We start from the raw sequence: 20627 nt of genomic DNA on the forward strand, positions 1-20627 counted from the left end.
TCCCTGGTGGTGCAATGCTTAAGAATCCGCCTGCCAATGCAGGGGACATGGGTTTGAGCCCTGGTCCGGGAAGATCCCACATGCCACGGAGCAACTCATGTGTGCCACAACTACTGAGCCTGCGGTGTAGAGCCCGCGAGCCATAACTGCTGAGCCCGCCAGCCACAACTGCTGAGCCCACCAGCCACAACTACTGAAGCCTGCTCACCTAGAACCCGTGCTCCGCAACAAGAGAAGCCACCGCAGTGAGAAGCCTGCGCACCACAACGAAGAGTAGCCCCCGCTCGCCACAACTAGGGAAAGCCTGTGCGCAGCAATGAAGACCCAACACAGACATAAATAAATAAATAAATAAATAAATAAATTTGGTTTAAAAAAAAGAATGAAGGAGTGACTGAGAGTGTCAGATGTAGCAAAGAGGTTCAGAAGGCAGGAACTGTCCATTTTATTTGACAATATGAGAAAAGTATTATTATGCCTAATTTACATGTAAAACTGAAGTTCACAAAAGCTAACTGGCTTGCCCAGGACCATACATCTAATAAATGACCTCATCCAAGTTTTCTGGCTCTAACTCCAGTACTTCTTCCATAGTCATTGTCTTTTGTTTTTGTTTTTGTTTTGGCCATGCTGCACGGCTTACGGGATCTTAGTTCCCTGACCAGGGATCGAACCCGGGCTCAGGTCAGTGAAAGCGCCGAGTTCTAACCACTGGACAGCCAGGGAATTCCTACCATCATTGTCTTATTGTGTTAGAAACGTCAACAATTAACTGAGAAAGTATCAGGATATATTTATAATTCTAAATTCTACAAAGGTTCTTAAGCAGCAAAAGTTCTAGGAGAATATTTTGGAAGATTTCAAATTATATTTGTATGAATCTTTTATCAAATTTAAAAATACACAGGTTTGTACATTTTTGTATGAGAGGAGTTATGAAAAGTTATGACAAGATCAAACCTGTATATGTCATTTGTTCTGAAATTTTCATTTCATAATACACATTCCACCACCTGTAATTACAATCATTTATTGATACATATTGAGCAGCTTAGTCCACGGCATGGTCCCTAGTTGGCTGATAGAAGAGAAGGAGGTAGTTTGGGCAGAGTTGAAGGTGACGGTGCCCTTCTGGCAGGAAGGGCATGAGTATTTAGGACATTGTGGAGTTAGGATGGAGAGAGGGTACTAGGAGGCAGAAAGGAGAGGATTTAAGGAAACTGAAACATTTTCAGCTGCAGTTTAGAGTGCATTATGGCTCCATTCCTTGACTAAAGTTCACCGTCTCTGACTCCCTTTCACAGGAATTTCTTCTATGGGTTTATGGTTTAGTGTTGAGATACACTAAAATGTGTGACGTTCAACTAATTTTTAAATGTTTCACAGAGTCTTTGTCATGACTTTGTTGAAGTCAATTAATACTTTAAAAAGCCTTCATAAAACCAAAATTCTCACAGTCACTAAACAAATAAAAGTGAATTTGGTTACCCTAGGAGTACATTGTTAAATAATGTTCTGTTACATTAGCGATTCAGAAGCCTTTTGTACTCTCAGCAATTTAGCAGAATGATGAGATATATCATTGTGTTTCTTAAGCAAGAGAATAACATACATGTGAATATTGTTACTGGATTCTTCAGTCATTAGTTACAGCAATAGGAGGGCTGCTTGCATGTTGCTGACTTAGGCACTTTAAAAATCAGAGACCAAACAGTCCCTAACTTTATCATACATGAATGAGTTTACTAAATGAATTCTAAACCACAACCAGCTGAGAGAGCAGCATTTCATTCAATACCTGGGAATCCTTTAATAACCTCACTGTGTGTTTTGCTTAACTCCAAGTAATTCTAAGATAATAACTGCTAGCATGTATCACTTTAAAAGGAAATAAACTACTTAAATAAAAACTCTGTGCTGCTCACATAAGGCAAGACACCTGCTTCTCACTTACCCAGCACCATGTTCTGCTGCCAGTTGCCAGCTAAATATTACAAATTCACTAAATGTAGAGAATACTGTTAGTAATGTCTTTTTAGCTTCCAACATGTTTCTACTGCTCAGAATTGTGGTTCTCAGATAATTGGATTAAAGGCTATGTTGATTACATAAGAAGGTAAAAGCTTATAAGCTGGCTGGTATTCCCATACAAAACAATTGTGCTGCTTTCTTGGCATCAGCATAATACAGTGGGGAAGAATGCAGACTCAGTAGTCACACTGCCTGTTTCTATCCTATGTCCACCACACATTAGTTGTGTGGTCTTTGACAAGTTACTTGACTTTTCAGAGACTCAGTTTTCAGAGACTCAATTTCCATAAGACTTCAAATCCTATTACATAAACTCCGAGACATTGTTCTCATATTAATATTTTAAGAAATTTTAAATTACTGAGCTTGGAAAGGTTTTTGAGAGAGGGTTTTATGATAGTATTTACTTTAAAGGGTTATTGTGGGAAATAAATGAAATAATGCTTATTAACCAGTTGGCACATTACCTAGCACATAGTAAAGGCTCAATAAATACTAGCTAGGATTGTTATCATCATAAATTATTCATATTGTGATCAAAGGAATTATTAGTGAGATAGTGGGTTTAGATAAGGCAATCCATCAATGACTGTGGCACAGAGTTCTTTCCTGTGAAGTTAATAAACCAAATGTAGTCAAATTTATACCTTTAACCTGGTTTAGCACAGAAGGACAACTGAGTTAGCATTGGAAACACGCTGTTGTTCTACCAGGCAGAGTCATGCCTTTTAAAAATTATCTATAAATCCTACAAATATTTATCTGTTGATTTTGAATTTTCTTCTTCAACATAAAACTATGCAAGAGATATGGGTCCTATGGGTTTTCAATCTACACCTTAAAAGACAGTCCTACGATGCAAAAAGCTAATAAACTTATTTTGCTACAATTTTTTTATCCTCAAAATGCAGAACAGAGCGAACTCTGGGCAAAGAATAACTTGCTTGTACTTTAACCAAAAACGTTAAAGTTAGTACTATTCAAATTTTCACAGACTTTCAAAAAGAGAGCTCAGAATACTGAAATGACATTTTAAAATTTTTTTTCAAAAATATTTATTTACTTGGCTGTGCCAGGTCTTAGTTGCGGCACATGGGATATTCGTTGCCACGTGCAGGATCTTCCTTGCGGTATGCGGGATCTTTTTAGTTGTGGGTTGCGAGATCTTTAGTTGCGGCATGCAAACTCTTAGTTGCGGCATGTGGGATCTAGTTCCCTGACCAGGGATCAAACCCAGGCCCCCTGCATTGGGAGTGCAGAGTCTTAGCCTCTGGAACACCAGGGAAGTCCCTGAAATAACATTTAAAAAACCATTTTAAGTGGTTTTGCTCATACTAAATTTTAAAAAATCAATCTCATTTTATTCTGAATCTATAAATAAGTCAAGATATAATTTGAAGATTTTTAAAAAATTAGATGACGAGGGCTAGCTGATCCATGTATTCTCCAGGATTACTCTTGACAGGCTAATTCTTCACTGTCACCAAGCCACACAATTTTCTTTTATTTCACCAGGAAAAAAAGGCTTCCTGAAATTCCCTCTGGCCAATTAATTCAGCTAAAATTATCAGTCCCTATAATCCCATGTGAGATGATCAAATTTTCATCATACCCTGTGGTATTACTCTTTTAAATTGCACAAATAATATGTTAATGTGCTCACTAGCAGGGGAAATGTTGGTTTTTACTGAAAAGGGTAAATTGTGGTGAGGGAGACTGAGGAATGAAATTAATCAAACTTATTGATACCCACTAATGGTAGGTATGATTCTTGAGATATCTAATCCTAACTAGGAAGCAGCAGAGTTGGAATTTAGATTTAGGTCTGATTATCAAATTGTAGTAATCAAAGTGTGAGGTGATGAAGGCTTGTATTAGTATGGGGGCAGTGAAAATAGTCAAGTAATATATAACAGCAAATTTGAAAATAACATTCACAAATCATGACAATCTATTAAAATTTAGGAGATATAGAAGAAGAATGAAAGCTTGAGAAGCTATGAGAATGAAGACTAGGTTTTATTATACAAGAAGAAATATCTTATAGGTAACTCTAGATATGATACAGTGGCTCAGGTAAGACAGCAGAACTAGAGCTGCTTGTTATTTTTATCTCAGGCACATAGATTACTCAAACCTTGGTTAATGATACTCTCATTCATGCATGACCTCCTTTTATTAGGTAATTATTGTTAATAATGTAATAAGCACCCACAGACCCACTAAACAACCAAAGTTAGGATTTGTTAATAATTACATGGAATCTTGTCCAACCCACTCCTATCATATTGTCTCCTCCTACAAAGAAAACTTTGGCCCTAGATGGCTTCACTGGGAAGTTCTTGCAAACATTTAAGGAAAAAATAATACCAAGCCTGCATGAACTCTTACAGAAAACTAAAGAAGAGGAAATACTTCCCAACTCATTCTATGAGAACAGTATTACTCTGTTAACAAAAGCAGACATTACAAGAAAATAAAACTGCAGACTAATATGCCTTATAAACATGGGTGCACAAGTGCTTAACAAAATTTTATCAAATTGAATTATCAGTATGTTGAAAGAATAATACATCATGACTAAATGAAATTTATCCTAGGAATATAAAGTCTATTTAAGGGACTTCCCTGGTGGTGCAGTGGTTAAGACTCTGCACTCCCAATGCAAGGGACCCAGGTTCGATCCCTGGTTGGGGAACTAGATCCCACATGCCTGCTGCAACTAAGAGTTCACGTGCCACAGTTAAGGAGCTGGCGAGCCGCAACTGAGGAGCCTGCAAGCTGCAACTAAGTAGCCCACTGGCCGCAAGTAAGGAACCTGAGAGCCTCAACTAAGGAGCACGCCTGCTGCAACTAAGATAAATTAATTAATATATAATTAATTAATTAAATTAATATATATAATCGGGTGCAACCAAATTAATAAATTAATAAATAAAATAACAATAAATAAACTTACATTAAAAAATGAAGTCTATTTAACATTTGAAAATTAAGTAATTCACCATAATGAAAATTAAAATCATATGATTACTTCATAGACATAGAAAAGGCATTAAATTAAATACAACATCCGTTCCTGAAATTACTCCACCACAATAGGAATAGAAAAGAACTTCATCTGAAATAGGGCATCTAAGAAAAATCTATAGTTAAAAATCAGGGCTTCCCTGGTGGCGCAGGGGTTGAGAGTCCGCCTGCCGATGCAGGGGACACGGGTTTGTGCCCCGGTCCGGGAAGATCCCACATGCCGCGGAGCAGCTGGGCCCGTGAGCCATGGCCGCTGAGCCTGCGCGTCCAGAGCCTGTGCTCTGCAACGGGAGAGACCACAACAGTGAGAGGCCCGTGTACCGCAAAAAAAAAAAAAAAAAAAACATACTTAATGGTAAAAGACAGAACATTTTCCCCCTAAGATCAGGAACAAGGCAAAAATGTCTGTCCTCACTACTTCTTCTTTTTCTTCTTCTTCTTCTTTTAAAATATTGGACTATAGTTGATTTACAATTTTGTGTTAGTTTCAGGTGTACAGCAAAGTGATTCAGTTGTACGTATACATACCTCTAATCTTTTTCAAATTCTTTTCCCATTTAGGTTATTACAGAATATTGAGCAGAGTTCCCTGTGCTATACAGTAGGTCCTTGTCGGTTCCTTTCACTGCTTCTATTTCACATTGTACTGGAGAGTCTAGCTAGTACAATCAGGCCAGAAAAAGAAATAAAAGACATCCAGAGTGGAAAGTAAAAGTTAGAACTGTGTTCACAGATGATATAATCGTCTATGTGGAAAATCTGATGGAATCTACAATAAAGTAATAAATTACATCAGCAGGGTAACAGGATATAGGATCAGAATACAAAAATAAGTTCTGGACTTCCCTGGTGGCGCAGTTGTTAAGAATCCGCCTGCCAATACAGGGGACACAGGTTCGATCCCTGGTCTGGGAAGATCCCACATACCGCGGAGCAACTAAGCCCGTGCACCACAACTGCTGAAGCCCACGCACCTAGAGCCCATGCTCCGCAACAAGAGAAGCCACTGCAGTGAGAAGCCTGCGCGCCACAACAAAGAGTAGCCTCTGCTCGCCGCGAATAGAGAAATTCTTCTGTGCGCAGCAATGAAAACCCAACACAGCCCCCCCCCCAAAAAAAGTTGTATTTCTATATACTAGTATCAAACAATCATCAACTGAAATGTAAAAAACAGCATTTACAATAGCATCAATAAACATGAAATTATTTAGAGATAAATCTCACAGAAGATGTGGAAGACCTGCACAGTGAAAACTATAAAACATGTCTGAGAAAAAATTGTAGAAGATGTAACTAACTGAATCAAGAGATATACTGTGTTCATAGATCAAAAGACTCAACATTATTAAGATGTGAATTCTCCTCAAATCCATCTACAGTTTTCAACACAATCCCAATGAATATCACAGCAGGCGTTTTTACAGAAATTGACAATCTGATCCTAAAATTTGTATGTGAATACAAAGGACTTAGAATAGCCAAAACGAGTTTGAAAAAGAAGGGTCAGAGTTACACTACCCTTTTCTTTTTCTTTTATTTTTACTTTTTTATTTTTTTTGGCCGTGCCGCACGGCTTGCAGTATCTTAGTTCCCTGACCAGGGATCGAACCCAAGCCCCAGCAGTGGAAGCATGGAGCCCTAACCACTGGACCACCAGGGAATTCTCTACAGCACCTTTTTCATATCTCATTATATAGTACACTAATCCGGGACTTCCCTGGTGGTCCAGTGGTTAGGACTCCACGCTCCCAATGCAGAGGCCACAGGTTCAATCCCTGGTCGGGAACTAAGATCCTACATGCCCCGTGGCATGACCAAGAAAAAAAAAAAAAGATTGTGGCATGGTGACTATAGTTAAAAACAAACAAACAAACGTAATATTGGCATCAAGAGAGACAGATAAATTGATGGAACAGAATGGAGGGTCCAAAAATAGACCGACATATGTAAATGGTCAATTGATTTTTTTCTTTTTCTTTTTCTTTTTTTTTTGCTGTACGTGGGCCTCTCACTGTTGTGGCCTCTCCCGTTGCGGAGCACAGGCTCCGGACACGCAGGCTCAGCGGCCATGGCTCACGGGCCTAGTCGCTCCGTGGCATGTGGGATCTTCGCGGACCGGGGCACGAACCCGTGTCCCCTGCATCGGCAGGCAGACTCTCAACAACTGCGCCACCAGGGAAGCCCTGGTCAATTGATTTTTGACAAAGGTACAAAAGTATTTCAGTGGAGAAAGGGTAAGTTTTTTTTTTTTTTTCTTTTATAAATTTATTTTATTTATTTTTGGCTGCGTTGGGTCTTTTTTGCTGCAAGAGGGCTTTCTCTAGTTGTGGCGAGCGGGGGCTGCTCTTCGTTGCGGTGCGCATGCTGGTCAGTGCAGTGGCTTCTCTTCTTGCAGAGCGCCGGCTCTAGGCATGTGGGCTTCAGTAGTTGCGGCTCACGAGCTCAGTAGTTGTGGCTCACGGGCTCTAGAATGCGGGCTTAGTAGTTGTGGCGCACGGGCTTAGTTGCTCCGTGGCATGTGGGATCTTCCTGGTCCGGGGCTCGAACCCCTGTCCCCTGCATTGGCAGGTGGATTCTTAAGCACTAAGCCACCAGCGAAGCCCGGATAAGTTTTTTCAATAAATGGCCCTGGAAAGATTGTTTTCCCATATACAAAAAAAAAAAAAAAAAGAGAGAGAGAACTTGCACCATATACAAAAATTAACTAAAAATGGATCAAAGACCTAAATGCAAAACCTAAAACTATAAAACTTGTAGAAGAAAATGTAGGATAAATTATCTTTGGGTTCTTTGTGCCAGTACAAACCCAAAAGCACATTCCATAAAAGAAAAAAATTGATAAAATGGACTTTATAAAAATGAAGGACTTCTCTTCAAAAGACACTGTTAGGGCTTCCCTCGCGGCACAGTGGTTGGGAGTCCGCCTGCCAATGCAGGGGACACGGGTTCGTGCCCCCGGGAGGATCCCACATGCCGCGGAGCGGCTGGGCCCGTGAGCCACAGCCGCTGGGCCTGCACGTCCGGAGCCTGTGCGCCGCAGCGGGAGAGGCCACAGCAGTGAGAGGTCCGCGTACCGCAAAAAAAAAAAAAAAAAAAAAAAAAATTGGCTTGTCTTTTGACAAGCCAAAGAGTGGGAGAAAAATTTTTCCTATTCATACATCTGATATATGTCTTGTACCTAGAATATACAAAGTACTCTCAAAACTTAATAATGGGAAAATAAACAACCAAGTAATAAAATGGGCAAAAGATTTAAACAGATACCTTCACCAAGGAATATTTATAGATAGAAAAGAAACATATGAAAAGATGTTCAATATCATTAGGTATTAGGGAAATGTTAAAACCATAATATGATGTCACTACACACATTTAGAATGTCTAAAATTAAGAAGACGATACCAAGTGTTGATCAAGATGTAGAGAAAGTATAGCTCTTGTACACTATTGGTGGGAAGATAAAATGGTACAACCACTTGGAAAACAGCTTGGCAGTTTCTTAAAAAGTTAAACATACATTTACAATAAGGCCTAGCCATTATACTTTATTTATTTACCCAGGAGAAATAAAAAAGCATATGTCCACACAAAGACTTGTATGTGAATATTCATACCAGCTTTATTTTTTTTAAGAAGGAGACTATTTTTTAATTAATTTTAAAAATTTATTTATTTATTTTTGGCTGCACTGGGTCTTCGTTGCTGTGCGTGGGCTTTCTTTAGCTGCCACGAGTGGGGGCTATTCTTCACTGCGGTGTGCGGGCTTCTCTTGTTGCGGCTCATAGGCTCTAGAGCGCAGGCTCAGTAGTTGCAGCACATGGGCTTAGTTGCTCCATGGCATGTGGGATCTTCCCAGACCAGGGCTTGAACCCATGTCCCCTGAATTGGCAGGCAGATTCTCAACCACTGCGCCACCAGGGAAGCCCAATACCAGCTATATTTGTAATAGTAAGTGGAAACAACCTAAATGTCCATCCACAGATGAATGATTAACAGTGGTTAACTCTGGTATATTCATACAACGGAATAAAATTCAGTAATAAAAAGAAATGAACTATTGATATATGCAACAACATGGATGAATCTCAAAATAATTATGCATGGTGAAAGAAGCCAAACAATAGAGTATACACTTGGATGATTCCATTTACAAAAAATTTAAACTAATCTGCAGTGACAGAAAGCATATCTGCCTAGGGATGGAGGTGGGAAAGGCTAGAAGAAAAGGGAGGTTAAAGGGGGTCTGAGAAAACTTTTGGGTGTAATGTGTATATTCATATCTTTTTTTTTTTTGGCCACGCTGCATGGCTTGAGGGATCTTAGTTCCCCAACCAGGGATTGAAGCCAGGCTACAACAGTGAAAGCACCAAGTTCTAACCACTGGACCACCAGGGAATCCCTACATATATATATTTTTTTAATATTTCATTTATTTATTTATTTATTTAATTTTTATGGCTGCATCTAGTCTCAGCTGTGGCGCACGGGATCTTCTTGCGGTGAGTGGGCTTCTCTCTAGTTGTGGCGTGCGGGTTTTCTCTTCTCTAGCTGTGGTGCTTGGGCTCCAGAGCACGTGGGCTCTGTAGTTTGCAGCACGTGGGCTCTAGTTGAGGCACGCGAGCTCAGTAACTGTGGCACGCAGGATTAGTTGCCCCACAGCATGTGAGATCTTAGTTCCCAACCAGGGATCGAACCCACATCCCCTGCATTGGAAGGCAGATTCTTTACCACTGGACCACCAGGGAAGTCCCTCTCTCTCTCTATATATATATTTATATCATGACTGTGGTGATGGTGTCATGGGTATATACATATGTCAGAACTTATCAAATTGTGCACTTTCAAAAAGTATAACTAAAAAAAAAAAGTATAACTTATTGTATGTCTATTATACCTTAAAATTTTTTTAATTAAAAGTTTAAAGCCAATAGATAAAATTCTAAAAATTATTCAATTAATACAGAAGTAGGCAGAAAAAGAATAATAGAGGAGCAAAAAAAGAGGGGCAAACAATAAACAAATAGTAAAATGGTAGGCTTGAGTCCATTCATATACATAGTTACCTTAAATGTTAATGGGCTAAACACTGCAATTAAAAGATATTATCAGAATTTAATTTTTAAAAATGCAAGATCCAATTATATGCTGTGTCCAAGAGATGTGCTTTACATATAAAGGGATAAATAGGTTGAAAGTAAATGGCTAGAAAATTATACACCATGCAAACTAAAGAAAGTTGGCGTGGCTATTTTAATAACAGATAAATTCAAGACAATGAGATAAGAAGAGGGAAATTTCATACTGATGAAAGAGCCAATTCAAGAAGAAGATATTATAGTCATAACATATGCATTTTTAAAAGTTTGAAATTGCATAAAACAAAAATGACAGAATTAAAGGAATAGACAGGGACTTCCCTGGTGGTCCAGTGGTAAAGAATCCGCCTTACAATGCAGGGGACATGGGTTCGATCCCTGGTCAGGGAACTAAGATCCCACATGCCGCGGGGCAACTAAGTCTGTGCGCTACAACTGCTAAGCTCGCTTGCCTCAACTAGAGCCCACGTGCTGCAAACTGCAGAGCCCACGTGCTCTGTAACCCACGCGCCACAACTACAGAGCCCATGTGCCCTCGAGCCTGCGTGCCACAACTAGAGAAGAGAAAACCCACACACCACAATGAAGAGCCCGCGCTGCCACAGAAAGATCCCTCATGCCTCAACGAAGATCCCACGTGCCTCAACTAAGATCGGACACAGCCAAAACTAAATAAAATAATAAAGGAGTAGAAAATTCCATATAGTTTAAGACTGATAGAACTAGGCCAAAAAAATTTTTTTTTAGTAAAGACATAGAAGACCTAAATAACACAATCAACCACCTTGGCCCCATTGATAATTATAGAATAATACATCCAATAACTGCAGAATACAAATTTTTTGCAAGGGTACTTGATACGTTCACTAAGTTATTCTGGGCTGCAAACTTACAAGAATCTTTTAACACCTTGTACCTTGTACCTTCTATACCCTGAATCTTGGGAAAAGCTGAGGGTTATTATAATTTATTACTTGCTTGGATGATGTCATTATTCTTTGAGGGGCAATTAACGTGCTATTTCTCTTAAAAAAATACACAGCATATTAAAAAATTAAGGCATTAAAATTATTCAATACTAATATATTTTTTTCAGGTGCAAAAAATTACAAAGCTTCATAATCACCCCAAGACTGCATAGAGCAAACATGAATGATATTTCTCAAAAGGCTGAGGTAAGTCTTAAAAGTTAAAAAATGGGGGAATCATAGGGTTGACTGTAGAATTGCTGAAAAGGGCAACTGGTGGAAAGGTCATTCACAGAAGTTCATAGTGACATAGTGTCAAGATGTAAAACATAAGAAGAGGTAAAATTCACAGGCTGGTCTTGGGCCCAGTATTTTCGTTTGGATTCTTATCTAGGAAGCATGATTATTAAGTTTTGTGAGTGATAGTGAAGTCGATGTGATGGCTAGCATCTTGAGTAGATTTTAATATCTTGATAAATTTTAGAAGTTATTTTTTCAGTATTAAAAAAACAGAATTGATGTATATACTTTAAGGAGAAAGAGATAATTCACTCTCAGGTGAGGATCCTTCTTAGCTACTTCTTCTAGCATCTGCAATTAAACTTATCTTAGGCCTTTTTCTGGTTCTTGGCTGTTGTTACTGAGAATTGTAATAAGAAGAAATCAGTTGCTGACACCTCAAAATTATAAACTTTAAAAAACCTTAAAATGGCCAATGGTACCATAAGTAGAAAATAAAATAGGGGCTGGGTATGGCACAGATTAATTATGCAATTTGCCATTATCACTAGAAGAAAGGGTTTGGTGTTCTGAGGCAATGAAGTTTTGTTTTCTGAAACTTCTTTTAGAGATCAGTTTAATTTTCTAAAAGATGAAAATAATTTGCTTTCCTGGTTTCAGATGGAGGAAAATCATTTCTCTAGTCTTTTAACAGATTCCTCCTTCTTTGGAAAGCTCTTTTGTCATTTAGGAATTTTCCTCTTAGGGCACCTCCTACTTGGAATGATGCAGCATTTTTACATATTTTCAACTTGGGTTTAAAGAAGTTCTAGATGGGCAGTATAGCAGTAGTAACAACAAAAATCACTGCTTGTGCACAAAGACCTTGGCTCACCTCAGCCACAAATGAGAAGTAAAGGCCTTCAGTTTTGCTGATATTAGATATGGAAACAAGCAAGAATTAGGCTTATGTGAATTAGTCTTAAACTTTTTGCTTTGTTTTCAACTTCATCTAACTTATTAAAATTAGTCTTGGTATCTTTTAAGCAAGAGATATAAAATCTGAATCTTTAATGTAATGAAATAGGACAATAAAATACAGGTTGTTTTAAATGGAATCCAGTCTTCAGTTTTTATATTTTGCTAGCCTTCAGCTTCAGTGGAACACACCTACAAAATGGGACTTCTTTGCTTTATATTAATAACATTTTTACTCTCATATTTTCTGTAATTTCATTTTTCATACTTAGACTTTAGAACGTATCTAATCAGATTCCGATTATACAAATAAAGGTTTCAAACTCATTTCTATCTATAGTCTGTTTCAATAAGTATTTCTTATATTGCTTATTCTGATCTATCTTTACCTAATTTCTTCCTTTCTTATTTTTTTAACTTTCTTCTCTTTATTTTCTTCTAATGAAGCTTCTGCTTTCTTCATCTAAACCTGTACCAAAAACCTATGTGCCAAAACTTGGCAAGGGTGATGTAAAGGATAAGTTTGAAGCCATGCAGAGAGCCAGGGAAGAAAGAAATCAAAGGAGATCTAGAACCGAAAAGCAAAGAAGAAAAGAACAATATATTAGAGAGAGAGAATGGAACAGGAGAAAGCAGGAGGTTATTTTATTTTATTTTATTCTCATGCAAATATTCATTTTCATCTTTTACATTTTATTTGTTATTCACATTAACCACATTTCATATTAACTATAATTAATATTTTCTGTGTTTATAAACTAATTGCAAACTCTGCATATAATATGATCTAGTCTAAAGTTTGGATATGTTCATATTAATTTATTTAACCATCTAGATTAAAGAAATGCTTGCTTCTGATGATGAGGAAGAGGTATCTTCTAAAGTAGAAAAGGCTTACGTCCCAAAGCTAACAGGTAAGACACTTGAGGGGCAAATTGTAAATAAAATTGCAAAAAAGGAAGCATAGCAAAATATCAAACATGTTTCATATATTCTTAGGAACTGTTAAAGGTAAATTTGCTGAAATGGAGAAACAAAGACAAGAGGAACAAAGGAAGAGAACAGAAGAGGAACGAAAACGCAGAATTGAGCAGGATATGTTAGAAAAGAGGAAGATCCAACGTGAATTAGCAAAAAGGGCTGAGCAGGTATACACTAGATATTAATTTGGTATTTGCTTCAGAAACTAATTGTACAGAGTAAAACTAATCAGTATGCTGCCTAATCAAAATATTTTAATATAACATAAACCTGTTAAATAGTAGCTAACATGGAAATAAGATCTTAAGCACAAATATTTAATATCAAATGCCTAGAAGGATAAGGGCAGAATGTGCCTATTTCAAGGTTGAATACTGAGATGACTTTTGTTATATACCATCTTATCATTCTCTCTGCATTCCTTACACTGTCCACATTCCTAATTTTTCTTGACACATTAGAGAATTTTACAAAGATATAAGGCAAGTTCACACATAAACTATCCACAAGCCTATAACAAAATGCTGGTCTTTTAATAGCAATCAAAAAATACTTGCTGGTTATTATCAAACACAGGCTTAATTAGGATATCTTCCTACTCAATTATTTGAAACAAATTCAAGTCACATTTTATTCAATAATGGTATTATTAGCTAGCTTAGCTTTGTTTTTTAAGTTGGGGACGGTAGTAGAAGGGAGAAATGTGTGACAGTCATTTCCTTCATATAGCCATTACTGTTGCCCATAGCCACAGAGGACAAATTAGAGGGAGAAAAACATTATTACTATGATTTTATATAGTCTCTTAATGAACTTAGAATTCCCATATATTTTCTTCTCAGAGCATGAGAACTAAGAAGCTGGTAAGTATTTTAAAATACTCAAGAATCTGATCTAATTTCCAGAAAAAGCTAATCTCTCCAAATGATTCATGTGTGTAATGACATAGAAACTTGAAATTCTAATAGTCATAATTACATTTTATTAAGTAAAGAACTGGTCAATTCACAAAAATTTCTTTAATATATTGATATCTGTTTTATATTACAAAAGATCTGTTGTCATAGAGACATAGAAAAAAGACACAGAAGACAGTTATATTGCTTATGTACTTTAACCTTGTCTACACTGTAGGATCAAAAGAGATGATCAATGTATTGAGCTTAACAAGACAATAATGGTATATCTCCTAGCGTTTTTAATAAGATTATATGAGTTAATAAATGCAAAGCACTTAGTACAGTGCCTGGTACAAAGTAAGTGGGCTATAAATAAATGTCTCACCTAAATGGTACATATAGATAAAATGTCATGAAATCATTTTAGTTTCTCCTCCGTCATCAGTATTTTAACAACTATCCTAACATTGTCTTCACAGTATATTGTCTTTCATAACCGTTTTTATTGTGAGATTGTACTTGGCTCTTTTTTGCCTACTCTTTAAGTGCCTTAAATCTATTTGCTATGCTTCTTTCAGTTTCTACTACTTTTCTTTAAAAAACGTGACAGGGAATTCCCTGGCGGTCCAGTGGTTAGGACTTGGCGCTTTCACTGCCGGGGCCAGGGTTGGATCCTTGGTCAGAGAAGTAAGATCCTGCAAGCCACACAGTGCAGCCAAAAAAAAAAAACCAAACAAACAAAAAAATTTTTTTAAAGTGACAAAGAAGGCAAAGCATATGCTGTATTTGCATGTCAAAGAAATTTATTTACCCTGACTTTGCAAATAATCACTTTTATGGCACAAACAGCCATTTTTATGGTGACAAATAATGTCATATGCCGGATGAATTACAGAAAAGAATTGGAATTTCCTATATTTTATTACTTTGCATCTCTTTGTCTGAAGAAAGGTTGGTGTACTTTACCTCTGCCACCTCCAGTCATCAAAGATTAGTATTCATTTTGAAATGAAGTTTCAGACTTCCCTGGTGGTGCAGTGGTTAAGGATCTGCCTGACAGTGCAGGGGACACAGGTTCGAGTCCTGGTCCAGGAAGATCCCACATGCCACAGAGCAACTAAGCCCATGCCCACAACTACTGAGCCTGCGCTCTAGAGCCCACAAGCCACAACTACTGAAACCTGCGTGCCCTCACACCACGATGAAGAGTAGCCCCCGCTCGCCACAACTAGAGAAAGCCTGCACACAGCAATGAAGACCCAATGCAGCCAAAAATTAATTAATTTTTTTTAAAAAGAAATGAAATTTCACAAGGGAATACAGTTATAAGGAGGGAGTTCCCTTATTATAATAAGGGGATACAATATATAATAAATGAATATTTTAGGTTATATATAAAATATATCACTATATGTAATTATATTTATAATACAAATCGTAAACTAAGGTAATAAAATATATAATTAAAATATATGGTGTTTGGCAGGAAATGGTGAGTATGCACATGGGGTTAGTCTATCTCTTTTAAGTCTGTGCCCTTTTCCAAAAAGCACTGATTACACTACCACCCCGAGAACTGAATATGGCAGTGGTTTCAAAAAGAAGAAATATGTGTGTTGAGGTGAATTTGAATATGATGAAGACATAGGATACTCAGAGAGAGATGGAAGAAAACTAATCATGAAAAAGAACCACTTTCTTTAGTAACCCTGGATACTACATGGCAGGGTGCGAGAGAATCTTAGTTAATAAAATGTTTAGCCTATTAAATTATTTGAGAATATGTCGGTAGAGCAATATAAACTATTAATAGTAATTTCATCTTGCAAATATGGGAAGTCTAATTTTAAAACCTAATTAAATACATTTTCCACTCAAATCTAATAAAATTTAATCTATCTTTGAATATAAGAAGGCACGACATAGTCAAGAAGAGTCTTAATGTTTGTTTGAAAAATCCTCTTGTATACGTCCATATTCAAGAACACTATAGAAAGGATTCCTGAGTCAGACAGGTAGCTGAGTAACATTTAAGATAATTACCAGTTCTGAGATTCTAGGATATTATGATAAATTAAAAATAGGCATAGTTCGTATACTGGATGTTGGAATCAAAGACCAATAAAATTTGGGGGAGAATCTTAATTTGGTATAATCTGGTTATCTTTGAGGGTATTTTGATGGACAAGGTTAATGTCTAACAACTTGGAAAAAGAGAAGTTATTGGTGGGAGATTGAGATGTTGAAAAGAAGGGGAGAAAGGAAGTTGATTTGGGAAGTAGCAAAAGGAGTTTTCTTTTCATAAGTCAAAAGAAATAATTGGGAAGCAGATCTTCAATGGTAGTTTCTGAAAGCTAGCACTATAATTGAACTGAATATCTTAGTTCTCTATGAATATACTGAGACCATGGCCACTTAGGCAAATTCATCTTTTTCTTTGTTTGTTGAAACCCAACGAAAAAAAAATTCTATCTTTTGTTGTTTTGATAATGGTTTAAAATGAGCAAAGAATAAAGCAAAAATAACAAAAAAACACCCAACCAAACAAAGAAAAACTATTCTAAATATAGTTTATTATCTACTGTAAGCTAATAAAAATCTGAGAAGGTTGTAGCAGCAAGAAAAAGAAATTTGGGGTTAAAAAATTTAGAATTTTTCTTCCCTATGCTCTCAATGTCTCGCTTCTCACCATATCTCCTAGAACTTTTTATTGAGATTAACATGATTTGTAGAGGAATTGTTAGCACTCTTTTGAAGGGAAATAATTTTGTAATTATTTTATTACAGATTCATTAAAATTTTTCATAGTATCATTTATCATTCAATAAAACCTTCATCATTTATACAACAACTCAGTGTAATAAATAATTCTGTAACAAAGCAAATTATTCTGAACAAAGCTATTTAAAATAAACTATTAAGATACAAAATAGACTTATTTTTAATAAATGATTTGTTCAGAATAATTTCTTTTTCAAGAAATTTGGTATCTTAATAATATGTATTATTTCTTCTTGACAGAGAATATAGAAAAGTGAGATGATGAGAGAACAGGGAGTTAGCCAGCCCAGTTCCTAGTATGAGACAAGGTACAGCAGAATTCCCTTAGACTGAGTGAGGAACAAACTACTTCCAGCTCTTTCACTGGTGTTAAAAATCAAATTAAAACAATAAACAATCTGAATTTTTACTTTCTAACTTTTTCCATTTTCCTGTTGCTTATGTTTCCTTTTCCTGAGATCTCAAACATTGTGTTATTTAAATCACTTTTCTGTCATTTCTCACTCTGTTATGTATCGTACATTAGCCTGCCCCTCAAGCTAATCTTAATGGCCAAATTGAGCTCCCTCTTTTTGAATGAGGGCCTTTCCTACCTAGGTCTGTCAAAATATAGAGTAAACAATTATGATTTCCAGAATTATTTTCCCTTCTAAACTAGCCATGTGAACGCCTACACCTTTTACTGTGCTTTATTATTGTGTCAGTTATATTTTTGCCATCTATTTATATTATAAAATATAGTCATGATGATTATTTGATTGCTAATGATAGGTTTTCCTTTCACTGTGGCAGAGAGAGAATGGGGAAATGTTTCTGTAGCTCCATTTAAATTGCTTAATTAATAACTGCTGGTTGTAAGCTCACAGCCAGATTATAAGAGTTTGGTCCATTATTCAAATTCCAGAATTACAAAGGTAGGCTTTATTTTAATTTTTTCTTAATATGTTGTTCCCTAGATAGTGATATCAAAATGCAAAAATTAATATAAAGTTTAATCTCTATTTAAAAGGACATAATTGGTTAATTTGGAGCAACATAAAAATACTTCAGAATGCTAAATTTTGAAATTTACCATAAATCACAACTAATACTTTTCAGTTGTATGTTTAAAACAAAAAGCAGAAATCTGATGTAATGTAATGATATAAAATTCTTATTCAATAGATTGAGGACATAAACAATACGGGAACTGAATCAGCATCAGAGGTAAATGGACATTTCCTTTAATGAAACATTCACCTAAAATTATCTGATTCACAAATAATCTTTCAATTAAAAAAATTAAGAGTTCTTTTATTATAAATATAGCAACAACAACAAGGACAAAAATATTTTGCAAAGCAAGATCATACTTTTGCACTTTCAAACGCTATAGCTTAGTGTTTTTAAAGAAAAGTATGTTTTTGCTTTCATGGTTAGAGACACAAGTCTCAATTTGAGATACTCTGCCAAGGCTGTATATTTCTTGAACTGTTACTAATAGTTGAGATTGTTGAAAGCTAACATTTGAAAAAGGCAGTTTTCTTTTCATCATCTGTCTTCTTTCCTCAGAGTTCCTGATAGTTTGTTTTGCTTATCACATACTAGCAGAGAGTACAGAATCTATTACCATGAAGGAATGTTCAAACCACAAAAATTTTAGTTATCTCTTTTTATCTAACAGAGAAAGTTAAAGATCAATCAATTTGATGGTGTGCCTAAAACTACAGCCACATAAATTGGAAGCAGTTTTATTTTAGGGGGCATGTGTTACATATTACAATTCTTTGTTTTTGAAAAAAGTTCAAAGGCAATAACAGATGATGTAATAGAACTAATTAACATGGATTTTAAAAACAAGTTTAAGAATATTTGAATAGGACCAAAGGCCAAAGAGTTTTGTCCATAATATAAATGTTTTCTAAATCACTTGGAAATACTGGGGTTTTTTTCCTTGCTAAAATGTTAGTTTTATTAAGTATTTAAAAACTTGCATGGAGAGAAAAATCAAACACAGAAACCTTTCTTGTGTGTTTAAACTGAAGCCATCCACCATCAAATTGATTTAGAGTATGCTCACATGCACATTACCTTTTGTGGGATGAGTGCACGGATAGTGAAATTCAGATAATTTCACGCAATTTTATCCAAACAGCTGTATTAACACCATCTTCTAGGAAAAAAGATGCTTCTTGAACCTGTCAGCAGTGGATTTCAATAAGATTGACTCATCATGTACAATGAATTCAGAGAAAGAGCTATTTAATAGAAATCTGTTAAAAATATTAATTTTTGTTCTTCATAACATTGATGGCAATGTAATGAAATTCACCAATGATGGAAGTCCCATGAAACCTAAATTTTGATTAGGAAGAAATATGCTAATTATCTATTTTATAAATTAGGAAGGAGATGATTCACTGCTTGTAACAGTGGTACCTGTCAAATCACACAAAACATCTGGAAAAATGAAAAAGAATTTCGAAGATCTAGAAAAAGAACAAGAAGAAAAGGAAAGGGTCAAGTATGAAGAAGATATAAGATATGAAGAACAACGTCAGTCTCTCAAGGAAGCAAAGTGTCTTTCATTGGTCATGGTAATTTTTTTTAATAAAGAACAAATAAAAGCAGTTAAGTTGGTTAGCAGCATATCCCTTTATGATTAACAGGTTTTCATTATGTTTTCTTAGGATGATGAACTGGAAAGTGAGGCAAAGAAAGAGTCACTTTCTCCTGGAAAATTGAAACTGACTTTTGAAGAATTGGAAAGACAAAGACAAGAAAACAGAAGGAAGCAAGCTGAGGAGGAAGCAAGAAAACGTTTAGAAGAAGAGAGGCGTGCTTTTGAAGAAGCAAGGCGGCAAATGGTAAAACAAACTGATATATATGTAACATTTATATATGATATTATAATACATAATTATATTATGATACATAACATTTATATATTATATTATACAAATTATATATTATATGTATAATATGTTATACAAATGTTATATATAAAACATTTAATATTAAGGGAGGTAGCTGGCTTTAGATAAGGTTCATTGCTATAAATTTAAGGAGGTTTTCTATATACAAGGGTCTGATTTTGAAACTGTATACATATTCCATATATAACATGCATTTATATTATTTTCTAGCTTTCATTTTGGGATATTTTACCTAATATGCCTTAAATTTTTATTTATATAAATTGTTGTAAACATACAAAATAATTATTCAACAAATCTAATTTCTCTTCATCTGTTAGCTCAGCCTGCAATGTGTTTAATAGCATGGTGCAGCGCACTTTCAAGTCTAATCATAGTGTACACTTAGTGTCAGTATATATATATATATATATATATATATATATATATATATATATATATATATATACTGAATATATATAGAGAGATATATATATGTGTAATGTATATAATCTAAGTGCTTAAGAGCATGGATTTTGGAGCCAGACTGCCTGGATTCAGATATCTAACCTTTATTGTGTACCCATGGACAAGTTATTGAACCTCTCTACATCTTAGTTTCCTCATTTGTAAAATGGTGAAAATAATTGTGCCTACTTCTTAAATCATTAAATGAGTTAATATAGAAAGCAGTTAGAGTAGTGTTTGGCATATAATAAGTGTTTCATTTATTTATTTATTATGTATTTT

The 20627-nt window shown here is 35.7% G+C and overlaps 1 protein-coding gene across 6 annotated transcripts in view; it reads left to right on the forward strand.

The window, feature by feature from the left end:
* The window catches only part of NEXN (nexilin F-actin binding protein), a 58267-nt gene that overhangs the window by 13655 nt on the left and 23985 nt on the right, over positions 1-20627 (forward strand). For 2 of the 6 annotated variants that reach the window (XM_060024056.2, XM_060024048.2), the window contains exons 2-7: positions 11254-11332; positions 13158-13236; positions 13322-13470; positions 18148-18189; positions 19368-19559; positions 19653-19829. In XM_060024056.2, coding sequence (XP_059880039.1) covers positions 11306-11332; positions 13158-13236; positions 13322-13470; positions 18148-18189; positions 19368-19559; positions 19653-19829 — 666 coding nt within the window. In that variant the 5' untranslated portion in view covers positions 11254-11305. Of the gene's footprint in view, positions 1-11253; positions 11333-12657; positions 12962-13157; positions 13237-13321; positions 13471-18147; positions 18190-19367; positions 19560-19652; positions 19830-20627 lie in introns of those variants that run through there. The other 4 variants (XM_060024032.1, XM_060024025.1, XM_060024040.1 and 1 more) reach the window with 3 other exon arrangements.

Source organism: Delphinus delphis, chromosome 1 (genome assembly GCF_949987515.2).
Source record: "Delphinus delphis chromosome 1, mDelDel1.2, whole genome shotgun sequence".
Lineage (NCBI taxonomy): Eukaryota > Metazoa > Chordata > Mammalia > Artiodactyla > Delphinidae > Delphinus > Delphinus delphis.